This window comes from Calonectris borealis, chromosome W (assembly GCF_964195595.1).
Source record: "Calonectris borealis chromosome W, bCalBor7.hap1.2, whole genome shotgun sequence".
Taxonomy (NCBI): Eukaryota; Metazoa; Chordata; class Aves; order Procellariiformes; family Procellariidae; genus Calonectris; species Calonectris borealis.
In genome coordinates this window covers 827813-845226 of record NC_134351.1, presented here as the reverse complement: position 1 = coordinate 845226, position 17414 = coordinate 827813, and the positions used below count along the sequence as shown (strand labels likewise).

General features: G+C 37.0%; 1 protein-coding gene across 2 annotated transcripts in view; it reads left to right on the top strand.

Annotated features, from left to right (window-relative positions):
- The window catches only part of LOC142075064 (E3 ubiquitin-protein ligase NEDD4-like), a 200159-nt gene that overhangs the window by 168935 nt on the left and 13810 nt on the right, over positions 1 to 17414 (top strand). For both annotated transcript variants that reach the window (XM_075136066.1, XM_075136067.1), the window contains 6 exons: positions 2530 to 2588; positions 7030 to 7095; positions 8448 to 8677; positions 10350 to 10471; positions 11337 to 11407; positions 13361 to 13456. In XM_075136066.1, the coding sequence (XP_074992167.1) occupies positions 2530 to 2588; positions 7030 to 7095; positions 8448 to 8677; positions 10350 to 10471; positions 11337 to 11407; positions 13361 to 13456 (644 nt within the window). The remainder of the gene's footprint in view (positions 1 to 2529; positions 2589 to 7029; positions 7096 to 8447; positions 8678 to 10349; positions 10472 to 11336; positions 11408 to 13360; positions 13457 to 17414) is intronic.

The window sequence follows — 17414 nt, the reverse complement described above, 5'->3', positions numbered from 1 at the left end:
CCGTGATTTGTCCTTAGCTAGCTAAGTCAACATTATTTACCATCCATTAATAAAATAGTATTCTCTATTCATTGTAGCGTGCATATACTTCTGCATTTCCTAGGAGCCTTGTACGAAAATATGATCTACCTCTTGGAAGGTATCATGAAGGAAAAGACAAAGTTTTCCAACTATATGCAGAACAGTTATCAGTGGTTCACTGACAGAGGGATGGATATATTAAATGGGTTCCCCTCAAAGTCTGTCTTGGATCCACCATTTTTCAGTATACTCATTAGTGATTTGAACAATGAATTAGGGGGAATGTACACATTAGTTCAGCAGAAAACAACAGTGTAGGAGAGGTGAGAGGTGCTCACTGAGCAGGATGAGAAATCAGAATGAGTCTGGCAAATTGCCGCTGTAGTGTGAAATAAGATGCTGTTTAATAAGCATTGCAAAGTATTACTCAGAATGGGAATAATTAGCAGAATTTTGGTTGAAAAAGGCATGAAAAATATCATCAACTGAACAGGAGTTAGCTCATCCTGTGATGTATCAACAGGAGTGTCTTAAGTAAGACCTGAAGTAATTCTTCTAATCTCACCAGCACTGGTAATGTCTTGGCTATGATAATACGGTATCTAGCATGGGATCCCAAACTTCAAGAAAATAGTGGACCACTTGGAAAGGGACCAGAGGAAACAGAGGAGAGGAAGGAATCCTCAAAGGCCCTAGAGCCCAATTTATGAGGAAAGACAGAGTATCATATTTGTGTGAAAACTGAAGAGAGGTGGGAGATTTTCGAAAACGTGCTACAAAAGGAATGAATTTGTTATCCACATCCACTTTGGATAAGACAGAGAATCTTGAGCTATGATTCCAGGTAGAGTGGTCAGGTTAGACCCTTCTAGTTGTTGAGGCATTTAAGCCCTGGAATAGCATTTATAATATGAAGTCACTGTCACTGTAATACTCTGAAAAAAATTGAGACAAAGATTTGTCAGTAACGTCGTACACTTTTAAGTATGTAGGGCAGTAAGAAAGAATTGACAAATTTGCAGTCATTTCCAGTTCTATTATCTTTGATTTCATAGAAAATTACCACCATGATTTGTGGCTGTCAATTTCAAGTAGGTATAAGAAATGAATTGGTATAAAACCAGTAAACTTTGCAGAAGGAAATTTGACTGAACAGATTGAAGCAAGATGAAAAGGGCCAGATTAGGCGTCACACCTTTGTGGCAGGCTTTGGTCTGTGGATCTCATATGGTTTCTGGAGCTGTCAGTCTAACAGCCTTCCTCCATAATTTTGATAAGCACTAAATAGACTTAATGTGTAAAGGGAAATAAAATAGTATTTTAATATTAAATTAACTGGTAGATCAGATTTCTTGAAACGTACTTGTGATCTTTTTAAATTTTCTTCAGTAAGATTTAATGAATGTCACCTTTCAAATCCCAGTCCATTTTAAAACTAGCTTGAGATGCTCAAAACTTAGGGGTCTCTTCCAGTTGTAGAAACGTGGAATATACTTGTGTCTTAATATAAGTGGATTTGGTTCTTTGCTTTTACCTATAGTAGTCATAAAAACAATTTCCTTGAAACTTAGTGTGTTTATTCCCAAACCTAGCAATTCCAAAACTTAAAATCTGGACTACTATCTTAATACACAGTTCATAAATCAAAGCAGTGCATGTAAAAAATCAGATGTATTATTATTACCCTTTCAGTGCAGGAGACGGATGTCTTAAACCTTGCCATTGCAGATGGCATCTAGTTTGGTTTTTGGAGCATTGTCTTATTGTTGCAACATCATCATTTTGTTGTGATTCTGTTGTGTTCAGAATCTCGTGAGGAGCAGTTGTCTGGAGGCAGGGAGAGTTTCACCATGGTCCTCTATAACCTTACCATGTCACCCTCCTGGTGCTCTTAAAAGCTGTAGATGAAAAGAACTGGATTCTGTCGTGTTACTGCCAAAATCTCCTTTGGCCAAAACTGAATGATCTCTTACACCGTAACTGTGTAATTTTGCCTCCCTTAAAGGTCCTACAACCTTTTAATTAAATCAGTGTCTAGGATTTTTTTTTTTTTTAAGAGATGTTATGCCCTCCAAATTTAAATGCAGACTGTCTTTTATAAGTATTACATTTTGGCTATCTTTATGCGAAATTTCAAAAAAGTAAACTTAGTCTGTCATTTGACAAATTTTTGGGTTCCTTTACCTTTCAGGCATGAAGTCTGTGTATTTCTAATATGACTTGAATCCAAATCCATGTTCAAATAGAACATGTTTATTACTACAGACGTTGAAATAAAAGCCGTGTAAATACACTGGATTCTGTTGTAGTTTTGCATTTTTGAATGAGTGTTTTCAACTAAACAGTGTGATGGGGTTTTGATGTAGATGGGTGAATGCAGCCTCTTCTAACCCTGAAATACTAAGTTGTGGAAATGGTAGGGAAAGCATTTGTAGGGAGAAAAAAACAATATAAATTCACAGTGTGGTTACAGAGAAGTAATGATATAATTTCTTTTATTATTTACAGATAATAAAATTACCCAGTGGGAAGACCCCAGACTGCAGAACCCGGCAATTACTGGTCCAGTAAGTACTGCTATGGGTTTTTTCCATTAAATGCTGTGACTGACGTACTTTTGGTATAGGCAGGAGGCATTACCAAGCAGCAGGTCATGCCTGTTCTCCAGATTAGGTCAGACTGTGCCCGATGAACACACCAGGAAGCAGGACCTCTGCCTTGCATTGCCTTTTCCTGACGGACATGGGGGGCTCAGGTGCCAGCTTTTGTGAGTCTGCAAGGGCAGGGGGAGCTGCCATCATGTGACAGCCTGCCAAGGTGCCCCAAAACTGATGTCTTGTCCCCGCCATTCAAATGGTTGTACACTCTGTGGACCCTATTTTGTTTCGCACAGGCTGGAGTGCCCTGGGGATTCTTCCAGCCTGCCAGCTGCCAGTGGTCCAAAGCAGTAAGTGGCCTAATTAGGAATCACTGGAACATTTGGAACTACAGTGCTGTGCACACTATTCCCAGGTCAGACAATAGTTCGGATTCGATGAGTTTGGAGGCTTTCCTAGCAGAAGCAACCTAGCTAGGGAATTTTTCCAGTGGTACAGTATGATTCCTGTCTTGCAGCCATTAGGATGTAAAGTTGGCTTCTGCCTTGGAATGTTTAGGAAACATTCTTCATCATTAGATGTGACAGTAAATTGCAGAATACCTCTGTTTCAGCGGGGAGGAAGAGAAGGCTCTTCAGAAGGATGGAGACTTTTGTTTGGCTGGTTTTAATTTTTTATATTGTTGTGTTATTTCTGAGTGAAGCTCCATCCATTCGGAAGCTGCATAGCTAAATAGTCCGAAAGGTGTTTCACGCTCTGAAACACAGGGAAACCCATCATTTCTCATTTGTTCCATTCTCCTCCTCCTGCAACACGAAGCTTTCTGCACTAAGTGGTGATGATGATGAATGTGGTTTCTGAAAGAGATCAATTATTGATATGATCCCTGGCTGAAAAATAAAAAAATGAAGATTACAACATGGGTTTTGCTGTTGTTTTTGCTGCTTATTGTGATGATGAAATTCCAGGACAAAAGTAGTAGAGTGATATCTTTAGCTTACTTTTGACATCCAAACAGATGAATTGGGGCAAAAAATGTGATTTTAAATAAATTACATCTAAAATAATGCAGGTATAAAATATTCTTCAGATTTTTTCTTTCTCCACACTTCCTGATATTATAAATTACTTCGTATGGAACAAACAGTATTAAATCTTTGCATCTTATCTTTTATTCCTCCATTGTGTTAAAATAGCATGTTTCTTTATTAAGCTATGTGAAGGGCACGTCTGCTCTGAATCGTAAGTCAGAAGATCTTGGAAATTTCAGACAAGTTCTTTGTGCTGAATCCTACATTGCAAGGTTTTAGGGACGTGTATAGGATAAATGTTCCTATTTACCCATTATCTGGGTCATTACTGACAGTAGAATTTTACTGAGCTGAGACACTGTGCTATTAATTTTTTGGATTTCTGGATAATAAAAAGCTGTTTCCACTTGATATGGGAGAGTTGTGACGTGGATTCAGAGTGTAAAAAAGACAAAAATCAGGTCTATCAGTTTTAAGAGACCTAAAACTTACTGCAGATAAACTAAGAGATTTCAGAATATCAGCCTTAAATACATGCTTTTACTTTAATACCAAATTTTCAAAACATCAAATATATAGAGTGATTCTATGACCTTTTTGTGCTAGTTTATGCCATTTTATGGTATTCTGAATGATTAGACTTCCAACCCTAAGATGTTTCCAGGTGCCAAGAATACCATTTTATTTGGGGTAAATCCTTGGGATTTTTAGGGTCTCAGGACACAGCAGATTAACTACCGCATGGTGTAATTCCAATTGCTCTTGTTTATTAATAAGATTAATAATAATCACTTGTTTGAACGTAATTGCTTTTGGAGTGATTTACCTATTTAGCATGCACTTAATGCTTGAGTTACTAATATACAGTATGCTATACAACTGCTTAATTTTTATTTTCCCAGACATGTTAAGCATAAATGAGAAAGACTATCTGGGAAATTTTGTTTCAAGATAATAAGGGTCAATCATGATCCAATTAAGTAAATAACAGTTATTTGTGTTTGTGTGTGTGGTTGTGTTGGGTTTTTTTTAAGAGAAAGCAAGATCAAATCCATTTTACAGCCATATGAGCATTAAGGATTCATCTTGATGCTTTTAATAGTATTTTTGGTGCCATGACAAAAACAAAGAAGTATTTAAATTGCATTTCACATTGCATTTAAACAATGGAAACATGTTGAAAGGTTATTTAATGGCTATAGTAAAGTCATATTATCATCAGAGTAAAATGATTTAGTTTGATTTTTTTTTTAAATTTTTCATGTCTCATCGTGCAGAAGAGAAAACTCATATAGAAATATTTCCACCTCCGGCTCTCACCTACTTTCATGAAGTAGTCATGAATCCACTTCAAGACCAGCCCATACCTTCCCTCCCCCAAAATCCTAGTCCTCACCCAGAAACTGAACTTGGACCAGAGCTTTGCAATTTGTCATTCAGCCTTCAGGGAACAGAGAATGTAACTTTTGCAGTCCTGTGGAATTCAAAATCGTTCTTTTGCTCCCAAGAAATCACACTTCGTTTGTTTAGCTAGCTGTTTTACTAGGTCTACTCTTTCATCTTGAAGGAACAGTAGAGCAAAGGAAAGTAAGGATATAGTTGGAAAATATTATGATCAAGGCCAGGAAGACTTTTTGGTTTTTTTCCTTTTTTCCAAGGCTCTTTCCAAACCCTCATTAAATTGATGTTGTATATAGTGTCAAAAACCAGAGAATTAAGGATTCTCAATTCTCAAAAAATTGTCAAAAAACCCACAGAGAATTAAGGAATCTTACTTAAATACATAGCAGATATTTGTTAGAGCCAGACCTGTACCTGTCATAGTATCACTTTTCCAGCCTGTTCCTGTTCATTAGTTTAATTAACAGCTTCGGTTTATGGTCGTTTCATCTGAAGGCTGAGTGATGTACGTTGCAGTCATAGGACTGGCCATCAGCAGTATGGATGGCTCTTACCTGTACTCCTGCTTGATGGCTGATGCACTTCGATGCTTTTGTGTCTGGTGCTACCTGGTACCTTAAAAGGCTTGGCCTTTTTGGACTTTTGTTTGCATTTCCTATCTGGTGCTAAAGCAAAGGAGTCTGATGAAGACAAGTAGGTAGCAGAAAAGAATACTGTCATCTTGCTGACTACTGCGATGGTCAGTGAGTGGCGCACGGATCGACATCAAACATGGCCATCTTCTAGCTTAGTGTCAAATCCTTGCTTCCCTGTACAGTATGTTAGCAGGAAAGAGAAGCACAGTGTTAAAATAGAAATGTCTTTCAAAACTCTGAATGACAGAGCTTGTGAGAACCTTTGTTGAACCTTGATTTGTGCACGTCTGGAATCATCCTGAGAGGCCTTTCACGTATCTGGAAATCCACGTAAATATTTCGGAGACCTGTGGCATTTGTTAAGGGGTGTTTACATATGCCAGAAACCAATTTCCAGCTCTGCCGATTAATGTAATTCTACCAACCTTCACTGTACCCTTTTTTTTTAAACTTCTAAAATTGTTCTGTTATGCTGCTGTTACTTAAAAATGTGGTCTAACACACCAGCAGCTGCATTGAGTGAGTATTCAGATAAATATTACACAGTGACTTGTACTTGCTTCAAAAGAACGTTAATTTGTTTATGAAATGCTTTCAGATTCTGGATTAAAGACATTATGAAGGTGTATATTTTCATTATAAGTAATTTACAAAATAGTTCTGATATAGTTTGATGATAGTTTGATAACTGTTAAGAATTGGATTCATTCACATTGGGCTGAAAAGATAATTTCTAGTCATGGACATTCCCCTGCCTAGTTAACTCTGCTGGGTAGGTATACTTGCAATTTTTGGAGGCAAACAGTGTTTGTTCTTAAAGTCATAGCTTTACTAGAGCCTCTTAATTTGTTCTTAGGTTCATTTTCAAAATTCTTTGAATTTTGTGTCTTTTGAGTAGCATCTAACAATGCTTAGCACTTTCAGCTGTGCAAATCCATATTCTTTGGTAACACTAGTCATTTTTAAAATTCAGCATCATGTGGCATGCTCATTATTTCCTAATGAGACACATGGATGGCAGCAATACCTTCCAATTTTTTTTGTCTGTCTTAAAAATTGGTTTTGCTCTTCATGCTCCTAAAAGAAGAAAAAAAAATGAGGGTAAGTAGTTGATAAACAGAAGAACTGGGTCGAAAGTTTTCGTACCTTTTAACTCAAATTACACACTGAGAAATGGGAAAATTTTGGCTGCTGTACTTCACGCATGGTGGGTTTTATTAGATGACCTATGGCATCCATATGTAGATAGCATGTCTTTACATTTTGTTTTTGTTTAAATAATGTTGCAATATCAAACTGCTAAATAGCTGGAATAATCTGTATTTATGATTCTCTCTCTGATAGGCAGTTCCGTATTCCAGGGAGTTCAAACAGAAATATGACTATTTCCGGAAGAAGCTAAAGAAACCAGTGAGTAGAAACGTGCTGCTTTGTGTTGGAATCAATTATGCAATGGCTAGGAGAAACAACAGACTATCCCAAGCGTAGATACAGAATGGTGGTGTATCTTGCTGTAACACTCCTGCCAATTTTTCTTGATTGTGCTACTCCTAAAGGGGTTGAGTAGGAACCAAAAAAATGAAGAAAAGTTTGAATTTGATTGGTTTCTGAACAAAAACATTTACAAATCTGTAAGACTCACGTTTTTCTGTATGAACGCAAAATCTAAGTGATGAGGCAGCAAGGAAGTAGCAATGATTCACTATTTCCCACTGCAACTGAGACTAATTGGTATGTTAGTTTACAAGCCTTTAGGTTGAAAACAGGCTTGAGGATTGATATGTTTCCTTCATCTTCAACAGTGGACTTTGAAGGGCAGAGGTGGAACAAGATGGCAGAGCAGAGCCCACAGTTGTGCTGGGTCTGGCACAAGCTTCTGGTGTTCTTGTTCTGTGAAAAAAAGTATTTTCAGTAACATCTTTAATGTAAGCGAGCACTCGGTATTAGCTTGCATGTGATGTTGACTCATAATTAACAGTAAACAGCCTCGGCAACACCAACTATAATTTGAAGAGGGACTTGCCAATGTCTTTACCTGTTTATTGATAGGTCCTTGAATTTTCAGCTTGAGTTTGACCAGTGATTGCAGACAATAAGCACTTCAGTTGTCAGGAAAAAGCAAACCTTTTGAAACAGTTGTTTCAAGTCAGTTTTATCAGGAAAACTATACATGGCTGTAACAGTCATGTTTATCTGCTCACTCAGTCTTCTTTCTACAAATTCTTAACTCGGTTCTCTTCTGCCTTTTCTGAATTTAGCTCCCTGGGCTAAATCGTAATGGGCGTTAGACAGAACTTCTAAAACATTTTGGCAGCCCGATTCTCTTTTGTTTACATCTTTGCAATTCAGTTCTGTTGTGTGTATGGTACTGTAGGTGTTCTTGTTGTGAAACTCTTCTGGCCTTTACAGATATGTGAGTAAAGCGGTTGCATAAATCTTGTGCATTTGTTACCATTTTAAGCTAAAGTGCCCTTATAATAGAGCATAGTAATATCAATCATTTTCTTACCTTGTTTGTTTGTTTGTTTGTTTGTTACTTTTCTTGTTGTTTTCATTGTTTTGTCAAATATCATAGCAATCTCTGAACCACTATACTGGAACTTACCTAGTTCACTATATGAGAGCATTGGAAAACATACATAAGAGTAAATTTTATACATCGTATGTCTAATCTGTCATTTAGTTGTTACCACTGGTCAGTAATTTGCCTGAAGACTTATTTATTGAGACTAACAAGTATATTATAATCTTTTTTCATATAGGCTGATATACCGAACAGATTTGAGATGAAGCTACACAGAAATAATATTTTTGAGGAGTCCTACAGAAGAATCATGTCTGTGAAGAGACCTGATGTACTAAAAGCCAGGCTCTGGATTGAATTTGAGTCAGAAAAAGGACTTGACTATGGAGGTGTGGCCAGAGAATGGTTTTTCCTCTTGTCCAAGGAGATGTTTAACCCTTATTATGGTCTCTTTGAATATTCAGCAACGTAAGTGTCCATTAAAATATTTCCATTCATACGGGATATACATTAGATTTTGCATAAGAGGCAAAGTTACACCGGAAAACAGTTAGATCATCCTTCGTGGTTCATCAGTCAAATCTCTGTTCTGTACTATCATTTCTTACTTGTTTTTCTGAGAACCTTTCAAATTGTCATTGCAATCTTATAAAACGTTTTCATTGTTAAGACAATATTCAGTGTTGCCTTGCTTGCAGCAAAACTGCAATTTTTGAGGCTAGTAATAGTGAAAGGAGCAATGTCAGACAAAAGACTCTTTTTATGCCCTCCTGTTACATTGTAAAACACCTGCTGTCCAGAATTGTAGTGCTCCTTTATAACTAGCTCATAAAACGGCTTCTCATTTCAGTGGCCTTACATAAGTTTAAATTTGGTTTTGTCCAATTTTAAAATCTTTGACCAATGCATTAGTGTAAATGAGAGGCAAGTCTCTTGCTTAAAGTACATTTGTTTTAATATGCTGTGTGTAATTCCACAGTGTGTACTTGGCTACAGTGAGGATGGATTTCTTAATTGCAGGCAGTAGTTCTGATGTTTTTATGTCAATACCAAACGCACTCCTTTCTCTTATAAGTGTCGAATAGATTGTAAAGTAGATGAACAAAGACTGCATAATGAGAGTTTTCTCACATTTGTGTCTCAGAAAATACATGTTCTGCTGTTGAAGAGAAACACAACTTAAACAACATTGACTAGTAATAGAGTTCACTGGATAAACATTTGTTTTGAAATATTTCCACTTATGGGATATAGGTCACTGTAGATATTTTAAATATAATGTTATTTCATTTTCGGTTCAGAAATCTAACTAGTTATTTTAAGAAATAAGGAAAAAAATCTACTTAAAAGCCCCATATCTTTCTTCACAGATGAAGAATATACTGCAAATTACAAATACTGCTTTTAGGCTAATGTCTTCTTGTGACACACACTTTCACACGAGTCTTAACGCTTTGTTACGTTAAACTGTGTTTAATACAAAGTTAAAAGATTTTTGACGGCTTTTTCAAATATCCTGGGGGTTAAGCATATTTCAGAGATGTTCTCTAGTATGTGCAGTTTAAGATGCTAGTGAGAAAACGTTCTTTATCCTAGGATGGGTGGACCGTGGGCCTATGCTTAATTCCTCTTCAGTACCTTCAGATATTTCAAGAACTAAAAATAACTACTGCAAAAGAGAATCCTAAAATTTTAAGCCCTGAAATTTAAGCCATGGAAAGAGCGAATAACCAAGCCCAGCAGAAGGCAGAAGAGAGAACTTAGCTGAAATTCTCATTCCACTGAAGCTGATGGCAAATTTTACTGTTTTCAATTATGCCAGGCTTTTATCCACTAGAGAGGTTAGCACAGCCCTCTTACACTTGCCACAGGTGAAATCCTGTTACCCCACAAGCAGGAGTTTTAATTACCTTTGTCAAATAATCATTATGGTCATAGCAAGACAGTTTTGATTAGATCAGCCTACCCACAAACTGTCAGATACTTCTGTTGAGGAAGACATGGATAAATTACATCATTACACTGTCGCAAAAATGAACAAGAAATGGCCCAAGCTCAAATTATTTATTAACATATCTGAATATCTGGTTATTTAAAGACTTGGTTATTTAGATTTTTTTCTTTTCTTTCCCCAAAAAAGGGACAACTATACACTTCAGATTAATCCTAATTCAGGTCTGTGTAATGAAGATCATCTGTCGTATTTCACGTTTATTGGTCGGGTTGCTGGTCTGGCAGTGTATCATGGGAAGCTATTGGATGGTGAGTTATTACACTGTATGGCTATGCTACTGTAACTGGATTTTTATTAAATGAAATAAATCACTTCAATAATTCATATGCTTTAGAGTGTAGTATTTCTGGAGACAAAGTCTGAGAGAAAGAAATGGAACTGGAACTGTTGGAAATTGCATTCCTGATGTAAATGGTGATTGAAAAATTATAGTGTCTTACTCAACAAATACATTTCATATAAAGTTTTGCTCCTTTCTCCACTCATGTTAAAACTACAGAATCAGCATTGCTAAATAATCACTATTCCTAAGGAAAATCACTAAATTTCTATCAGCCATTCCCATGCAATCCTGCAGCCAAAGCAGTTGTGTGGGTGTCAACTGCAGCATATTTTGATCTGTAAAATTATTACTGAGTGATTTAATGAGAAAATATGATTTCTGCCAAACTTTGACATCCCAAAATAAGCAAGCAAGCAAACATAAACTGACTATATTTTATTTAGCAATAGTGCAGCACATTAGAAGAGGAAGCTCACCATCCTGTTTTTGTAGCACCTCCTTTGAGAGAAGAATGGCAATTCTAAATGGATTAGAGTACCTTGAGCTCAATTCTCCATCTTTTGTGTCTCTCTACCATTAATGTTATGGTGTTTAATGGCATATAGTAATTAATGGCATCATTCTTGTAATTGAAAAATTTGACTTTCTGTCCCTAAATAAAAAATGAGCCTGCTGTGTTAACTTGAGCAGTTACAGCGCTGTTACTTTCAGGAGGTTTCTTTCTTGCTGGCACACTAGGAAATATCATGGTGTATTATCCTTGAGCAATCGTATCTTTCTGTAGGTGAAAATTTAGAACAGTGGAGGTAACGCTCTTCTCCCTCTTTTAGGCTTCTTCATCAGACCTTTTTACAAGATGATGCTGGGGAAACCAATAACTCTGAAAGACATGGAGTCAGTGGTAAGATAACATTTAAGCCGTATCAGCATTAGCAATTACGTGGTTTTTTCCTCTGGGGAAATTTGTAAGAGCTAACAATTCCAGTAAACTGCATGGTGGAAAACAGAAGGTCATAGCTGGAACAACTTTAGAAAGAGATGTACGTACTTTTTTAATAAAACAAATTTTCCCTGCTAGGACAGCTGTTTCACTACCAGTGCAGATTTTCCCCTGGGTCAACTTTCTCCCTGTTACAGGGAGCACCACCACCAAGTCCGACAGCTTGTCATGCAGGAAGAGGGGGATGCAAGGGCTTAGTTCTGACCTGGAAACATGGGAAGTTGCCCACAGTGCTGCAAGGAGAAAGGGTCAATGATAAACAAATGATAAACAGTTCTCTCCAAAATATACTTAATGAATGCAGCACAACTTATGCCCTTTTATCCGTTTTGGTTTTGTTCCCTGCACTTCCTCTACTTTCACACCTTCAACATCAATTGCAATCAAGTACTTTTGTGTTTGGCACTCCCTGGGAGAAAAACGAATTGTTTTACAAGTTAGTAATCTCTAACTTTGTATTGTAAAATGAAGGACCGTAGTAAATAGGATCCTGCAGATGCCCAATCTAGATGTGTAGTGTACCAGTATTGAAACACAGTACATTTCAGATATGTACAATAGCTAAATACAAATGGTTTCCATTCCGTTAGCAGGATGATACTTGGTTTTGTCTTCTTAACCTTTTGAGGGCTGTCCGGTTTTTCCACAGCTGTGGGCTTCGGAGAACCTTGGAACTGTTACTTGTCCCCTTTCTAACATCTTCCTCTGTTACCCATTATACAGAATAGTTTATCTGGGTAAGACTGCTCCAGATGGCCTCTGTAGGGGCAGGACTTGGTTGAGAGCTGGCCACTCGCGTCCTGCGCTTCCCTAAGACTGTCTTCAACAGCAAAGTCAGTTGACTCAAAGCCCAGCACAGAGGCAAAATTACAGAAGATGAGATGGCTTGAGCTCAAGTACAAGCTTAAAACCAACCTCATGAGGTGCATACCAAGAAGGATCTTAAAAGGAAGTTGAGGCTCTTGTATTCCTACAAGTAGTTGGGAAACCTTTTCCTCTTATTTTTAACGCTGCAATAGCGTCCTTGGTCTTGTCAAAAGTATACTCGATACGAGAAGAATAAAACACAGTTTATTCTTTTTGATGTTTTAGAGTTTTACAGACTTTCAGTTACTGAGATAAACGCTGGTTCAACTGCTTAATCTCTCCTCCAGCTCCCATTATCTCATAGTCACCAAATTTTGGCAGGTCATTCTTCTCTTGAGGCATACATGAGTAAATAATATTGTAACTTTATTTTGAAATTAATTTTTGTGGCTCTCCTTGCTTGGAAATATTTAGTGATAGCTACACATACTTTTTTTTTTCCTTTCTTTTTTTCTTGGGTCAATCTTTAATTATGAACCTAATACATGATGAAGATTCAATCCTTTTAGGACATTAGAGGGGTCTTTTATTCAGCAAACTTCAAGGCTTTTAATAATAACAATGCAATCAGTTATTGCATAATATATTATTGGTGTAATAAAGTATATAAATAAAGTATATAAATTGTGTTGAAAAGAATGTACAGTTTTATCAAGGAGACATTTTCTAAGCAATTATTTCACACTGCTATATACATATTTACCAAATAGATATGTAGAGTCAATTTATTGTATGATATAATAATGCAATTACAAGTCAATTAAGAAAAGTTACGTGATTCTAATAATATAGCATCTAAGAAAAATACATATGAATAAACTAATCCATCTTACCATGCTTTACAGTAGCTGTGCAAATAAATGAGTTCTCATCTTTCCAGTCCCTTTGGAGTTCTAGTTTTAGATGTTTTTATTTGTTCAATTTGAAGTTAAACTATGCTTTTAATGTTCACATTTTCAAACTTTGTTAAATTACAATCTGCTGTAGGATAGCGAATACTACAACTCTTTGAAGTGGATCCTGGAAAATGACCCTACAGAGTTGGATCTCATGTTTTGCATAGATGAGGAAAACTTTGGACAGGTATGTAAATGTTATCCCGAAAGACCATATTTCCATCTTATTATTGGTTATTGCCAGAAAGTAATTAAATACTGAGCAGTATCTCATGGTTGTGAACTTGATCAGTACGGGCAGACTATGAATTTTAACCTGTCGTTCTTCCTGAACTGTCTAAGACTGGGGATGCCAAAGAGGGAAATGATGTTCTTGTCAGTGAGCCATATGACATCTTTGTGAAAAGCAGTACTTGAAGCTGAGTAAAATACTTGCAATGAGGAGTAATAAAGGTGTTTCACAGTCCATCTTAGCAACAGTCTCAGCTTGGGACTGTTTGGGGTTTTATAGGTTGAATACGTTCTCAAAGGACAAAGTAAGTGGTAGAATTATAATTAGTGAAGTGCTTTGTTTATAGTGTCTTTTATATAATGCAGGCAGATGATACAACAAAAGCAAGCATGCCTATTGTAGAAAGGTCCACAATCTGTGGATAACTTTCTCTGTTACAAACGAAAAATGTTAGATACATGTTTAACAATTGCAAAGTGAGTAGGTGGGAATATAATTCATTGGCCAAAGTCGTAACTCATTTTATCAGAAGAAGGTGTAAAAACAGCTTATGGTACAGTTTGTCTTGGATTTACAGTGGGTCTTTACAGAGAATCCTATTAAAACGAACTTCAGAGATCTGTATCAGTTTCTGGATGGAAGTAACTGGGGTGCAGATAAACGTCTTGTACATAAGTATATGTGTTAAATTTAATTTGAGGCAAATAAATCATGAGTTTACTTACATAAGCTTGGAACTTACTTGCCTACCACGATTGGGGTTTTTTTATTTATTTACAAGCTATGGAGCGGAACCATTTTGTACAGCATGCACACAAGTAATGACTAAAACGTACTGATTTTTTACAATATTGGGACTTAATAATACCTACCTATGTTTCTTAAATTAATTTGCTTATAGGCTTTTATGCCCTTTTTTTAGTGTCTTCACTTCGTTTAACTCTTAGACCTAGATATCTTGGATTCCAAGTTCCAGGTACCACTGGTATTGCGGACCACAGTGCCTTTTTTAAAAGCTGACTTCAAGATTTCAAAACATATGCACACAATGTACTGTCAAGAACATTCTGATCCGCTTCTCGGTGCTTATTACTTTTTTCCTGAAGCAACATAAGTTTATCGGTTACATGGAAAATTAGGGAGAATATTAAAGCCACAGGGTGAAAAGTTTTTTGTAATATACTGGGTTGTGTGTTGGTAATTTTCATTATCTTCTGTTCTGTAACAATTTAGCTTCAAATTATTGATAGCCTTTCACTGCCAGCTTTTATTTCTGCTGGCAGAAGTTTGTTCCCTGACTCAAAGCATAAATGAACTTCTGTGGAGATACTTTTTGCTCTTCTCCTAACTCTTTTAATACCTCAAATAGCTAATTCTGGCATTGTCAGCAAGATTGATTTTTGTTTAATTTACAACAGATGCATCTCATTCCAGAAGAGAATTAATCTTCTAGATGCCATTCTTCAGCAGGTCAGCACTGTATAGGCAAGCAGCAGATCCCTGCTAAAGTGTGACACAGTTAAAAAAAGTTGCAGACTGTCCGGGAGTGTTTATGCTCTCGGGAAAACTTTACAAACTGGTATTAAAAATAGCTGCAGCTTGAGGCTCACTGGTTCATTTCTTAGTTTACCTTTTTATTAAATCTCTCCCTGTGTTGTTTCTGTATATCATGGGTGCAAAGTAATTAATGGCATTTATGATTTCCTTTGTCTTGAACATAACATTTTACCACGTTCTTACAGTATGCATGGGGGTTTTTGGGAAGTTCCCATCATATAATTGTAAGAGTACACGAGTCAGGCTTTGTCCTCTTTAGAGAAACATATGGGGGGAAATATATGGGGGGGGGGGAAATAAAGGCATCAAAAACATCTGTCTTGCTGTTGCTGAAATTTCTATTCACCTTCTTACCCCCAGAGTTTTTCTTCATAATATGGCAGGTGTTTATAGGTTTTTGGAGATTCACGTCTTCGTTGATGTAGAAATCCACAGGATGCTGCTGCAGCCGTGCAGGTGTTAGTTCTGTACTGTGATTATGCCTTAGCTCAAGTTGGAGGGACCCGTAATGAGTAACCGACTTCACGTGCTCATTTAGTGCCCAGTTTATTAACAGAAATAACAGTTCTTGTTCTAATTATTGTAATGTAAATTCCAGGTGTTGAGCTGATTATCCCAGTCTTCCTGTATCTCGGAGGGAGAAGGCGCTTTTGGCTAGCTCTATAGCAGTAGCGATGAAGTCCTTTTGGCTAACTTCTGTTTCAGTTTACAGATAAGCTCACTGAGTTACAGACAAGTGCCAATAGTAGTAGATACAATAATATTGTTTCCATCATACTGCTGGTGAGATGCAAAATTGGCAGGACAAAGTTTATCGAAGAAAAGCCTGAATAAGCTCAGTAGTACAAGGACAGGATGTGCTATAGTGAGGAGGAATTTATCTAGCTAGAGATTGAAACATCTTATCAGTCCAAATGCGTACAGGACGCTTTCCAGCAATGCAGAAGTTATGGCAAATATTGACTACATTGGCTTTTTCTGCATGTACCACTGGCCATTGCCAGCACTGTGGGGACTACTAGAAGTCAAGGGACCTGACCCACTTTGCCACTTGTTTTGCCTCATCTACTGCTAAACTGCTGAAGCTTGAAGAAGGTGCCCTTGGGAACCTGAGTAGGAGATGATACTGCTTCCACAAGGACATTGTGTATGTAAGAGGGAGAGGTTTGCATTGCTATAAGCTTCTATATTTATTTATACTTCATTTATCACCAAAATCTTTTCTGGAGTTAGAGAAAAACAAGAAGCCCCTAAATCTTATCTTCTTACTACTCTTCCTTACTTAATAACCAAAAATACGGTTTCGGTAGTTCTCAAAAGTCAGTAAGAAATACAAAGTAGATATTTTCAACATGTAGAGGATGGAGAGCTGTCTTCAAAAAGCAGAGAAAGAAAAGGTCTGCATTTCTCCTAAGTTCTTAATGGCTCTGGAATACCATTTCTCATTTCTTAAAAACCACATATCTTCTGGTGGGCAGGAAGGAACAAGCGCCAAGAAGCCTTCTGTTTGTGCCACCACATCTGTGATCTTCATCCCTTTATCCTGTTTAACCTTGACAGTATAGCAAACCTTTTCCTTATTAGTTCTGGACTGTCTTCCCTGGTCTTTACGGAATGAATAAACTACTGTTTCAGAGGGGTGTAGGTTCCCTATTAATTACTTTTCCTCAGTAGCATAGTCATCTTTTTTTTCCTATACAGTAATAGGTATATTTATTCAAATAGTCTTATTGTACTGTTTTTCTCTTTCTTGAAGCAGTGAGTGTTAATCCAGTCCTGAAAAGAGCTTCCAAGCCTCCTCCTTTTACGGCTCCAATTATTATCTAATGAATTTACTGTCTTACTGTTACTCAACCACAACATCTGATTTAATTATTAAAGATTAGTAACAGCTTTAAAAATAGGCTTGGTTGAATGAGGGTGCACAGAGTCACATCTTGGTTGCTTCCAGTGGAACCATGGTTTTGAAGTGATGGAACAAGTTGACTGGATCAGAGTGACGACTTACAAGCAACAAAATACTTGACTTTCCTTCTCTCCTACCCGAGCGCGCACGCTTTACAGGAAATTAATCCCGTCTTGTGCCTATGCTGTATGTAAACACCAGGATCTGCAGTCAGAAAAATGCTGCTTCATAGCTGCAGCTATGGAGTGTACGGTTTGGTAACAATTTTGTGTGGGCACTAACTGACAAAAGCTACCAACTTCTAGCTTTCCTGGTACCTACCCAGCATTAATTCTGTGAATTCCTAGTAATAAACCACTTTCTGAAGAAATAAATACGTTATTTGGACTTGCTGTAATTTCTTGTGAACTGTAATGAATTTGGTTTTTTCTATCTTATACTCCACGATGA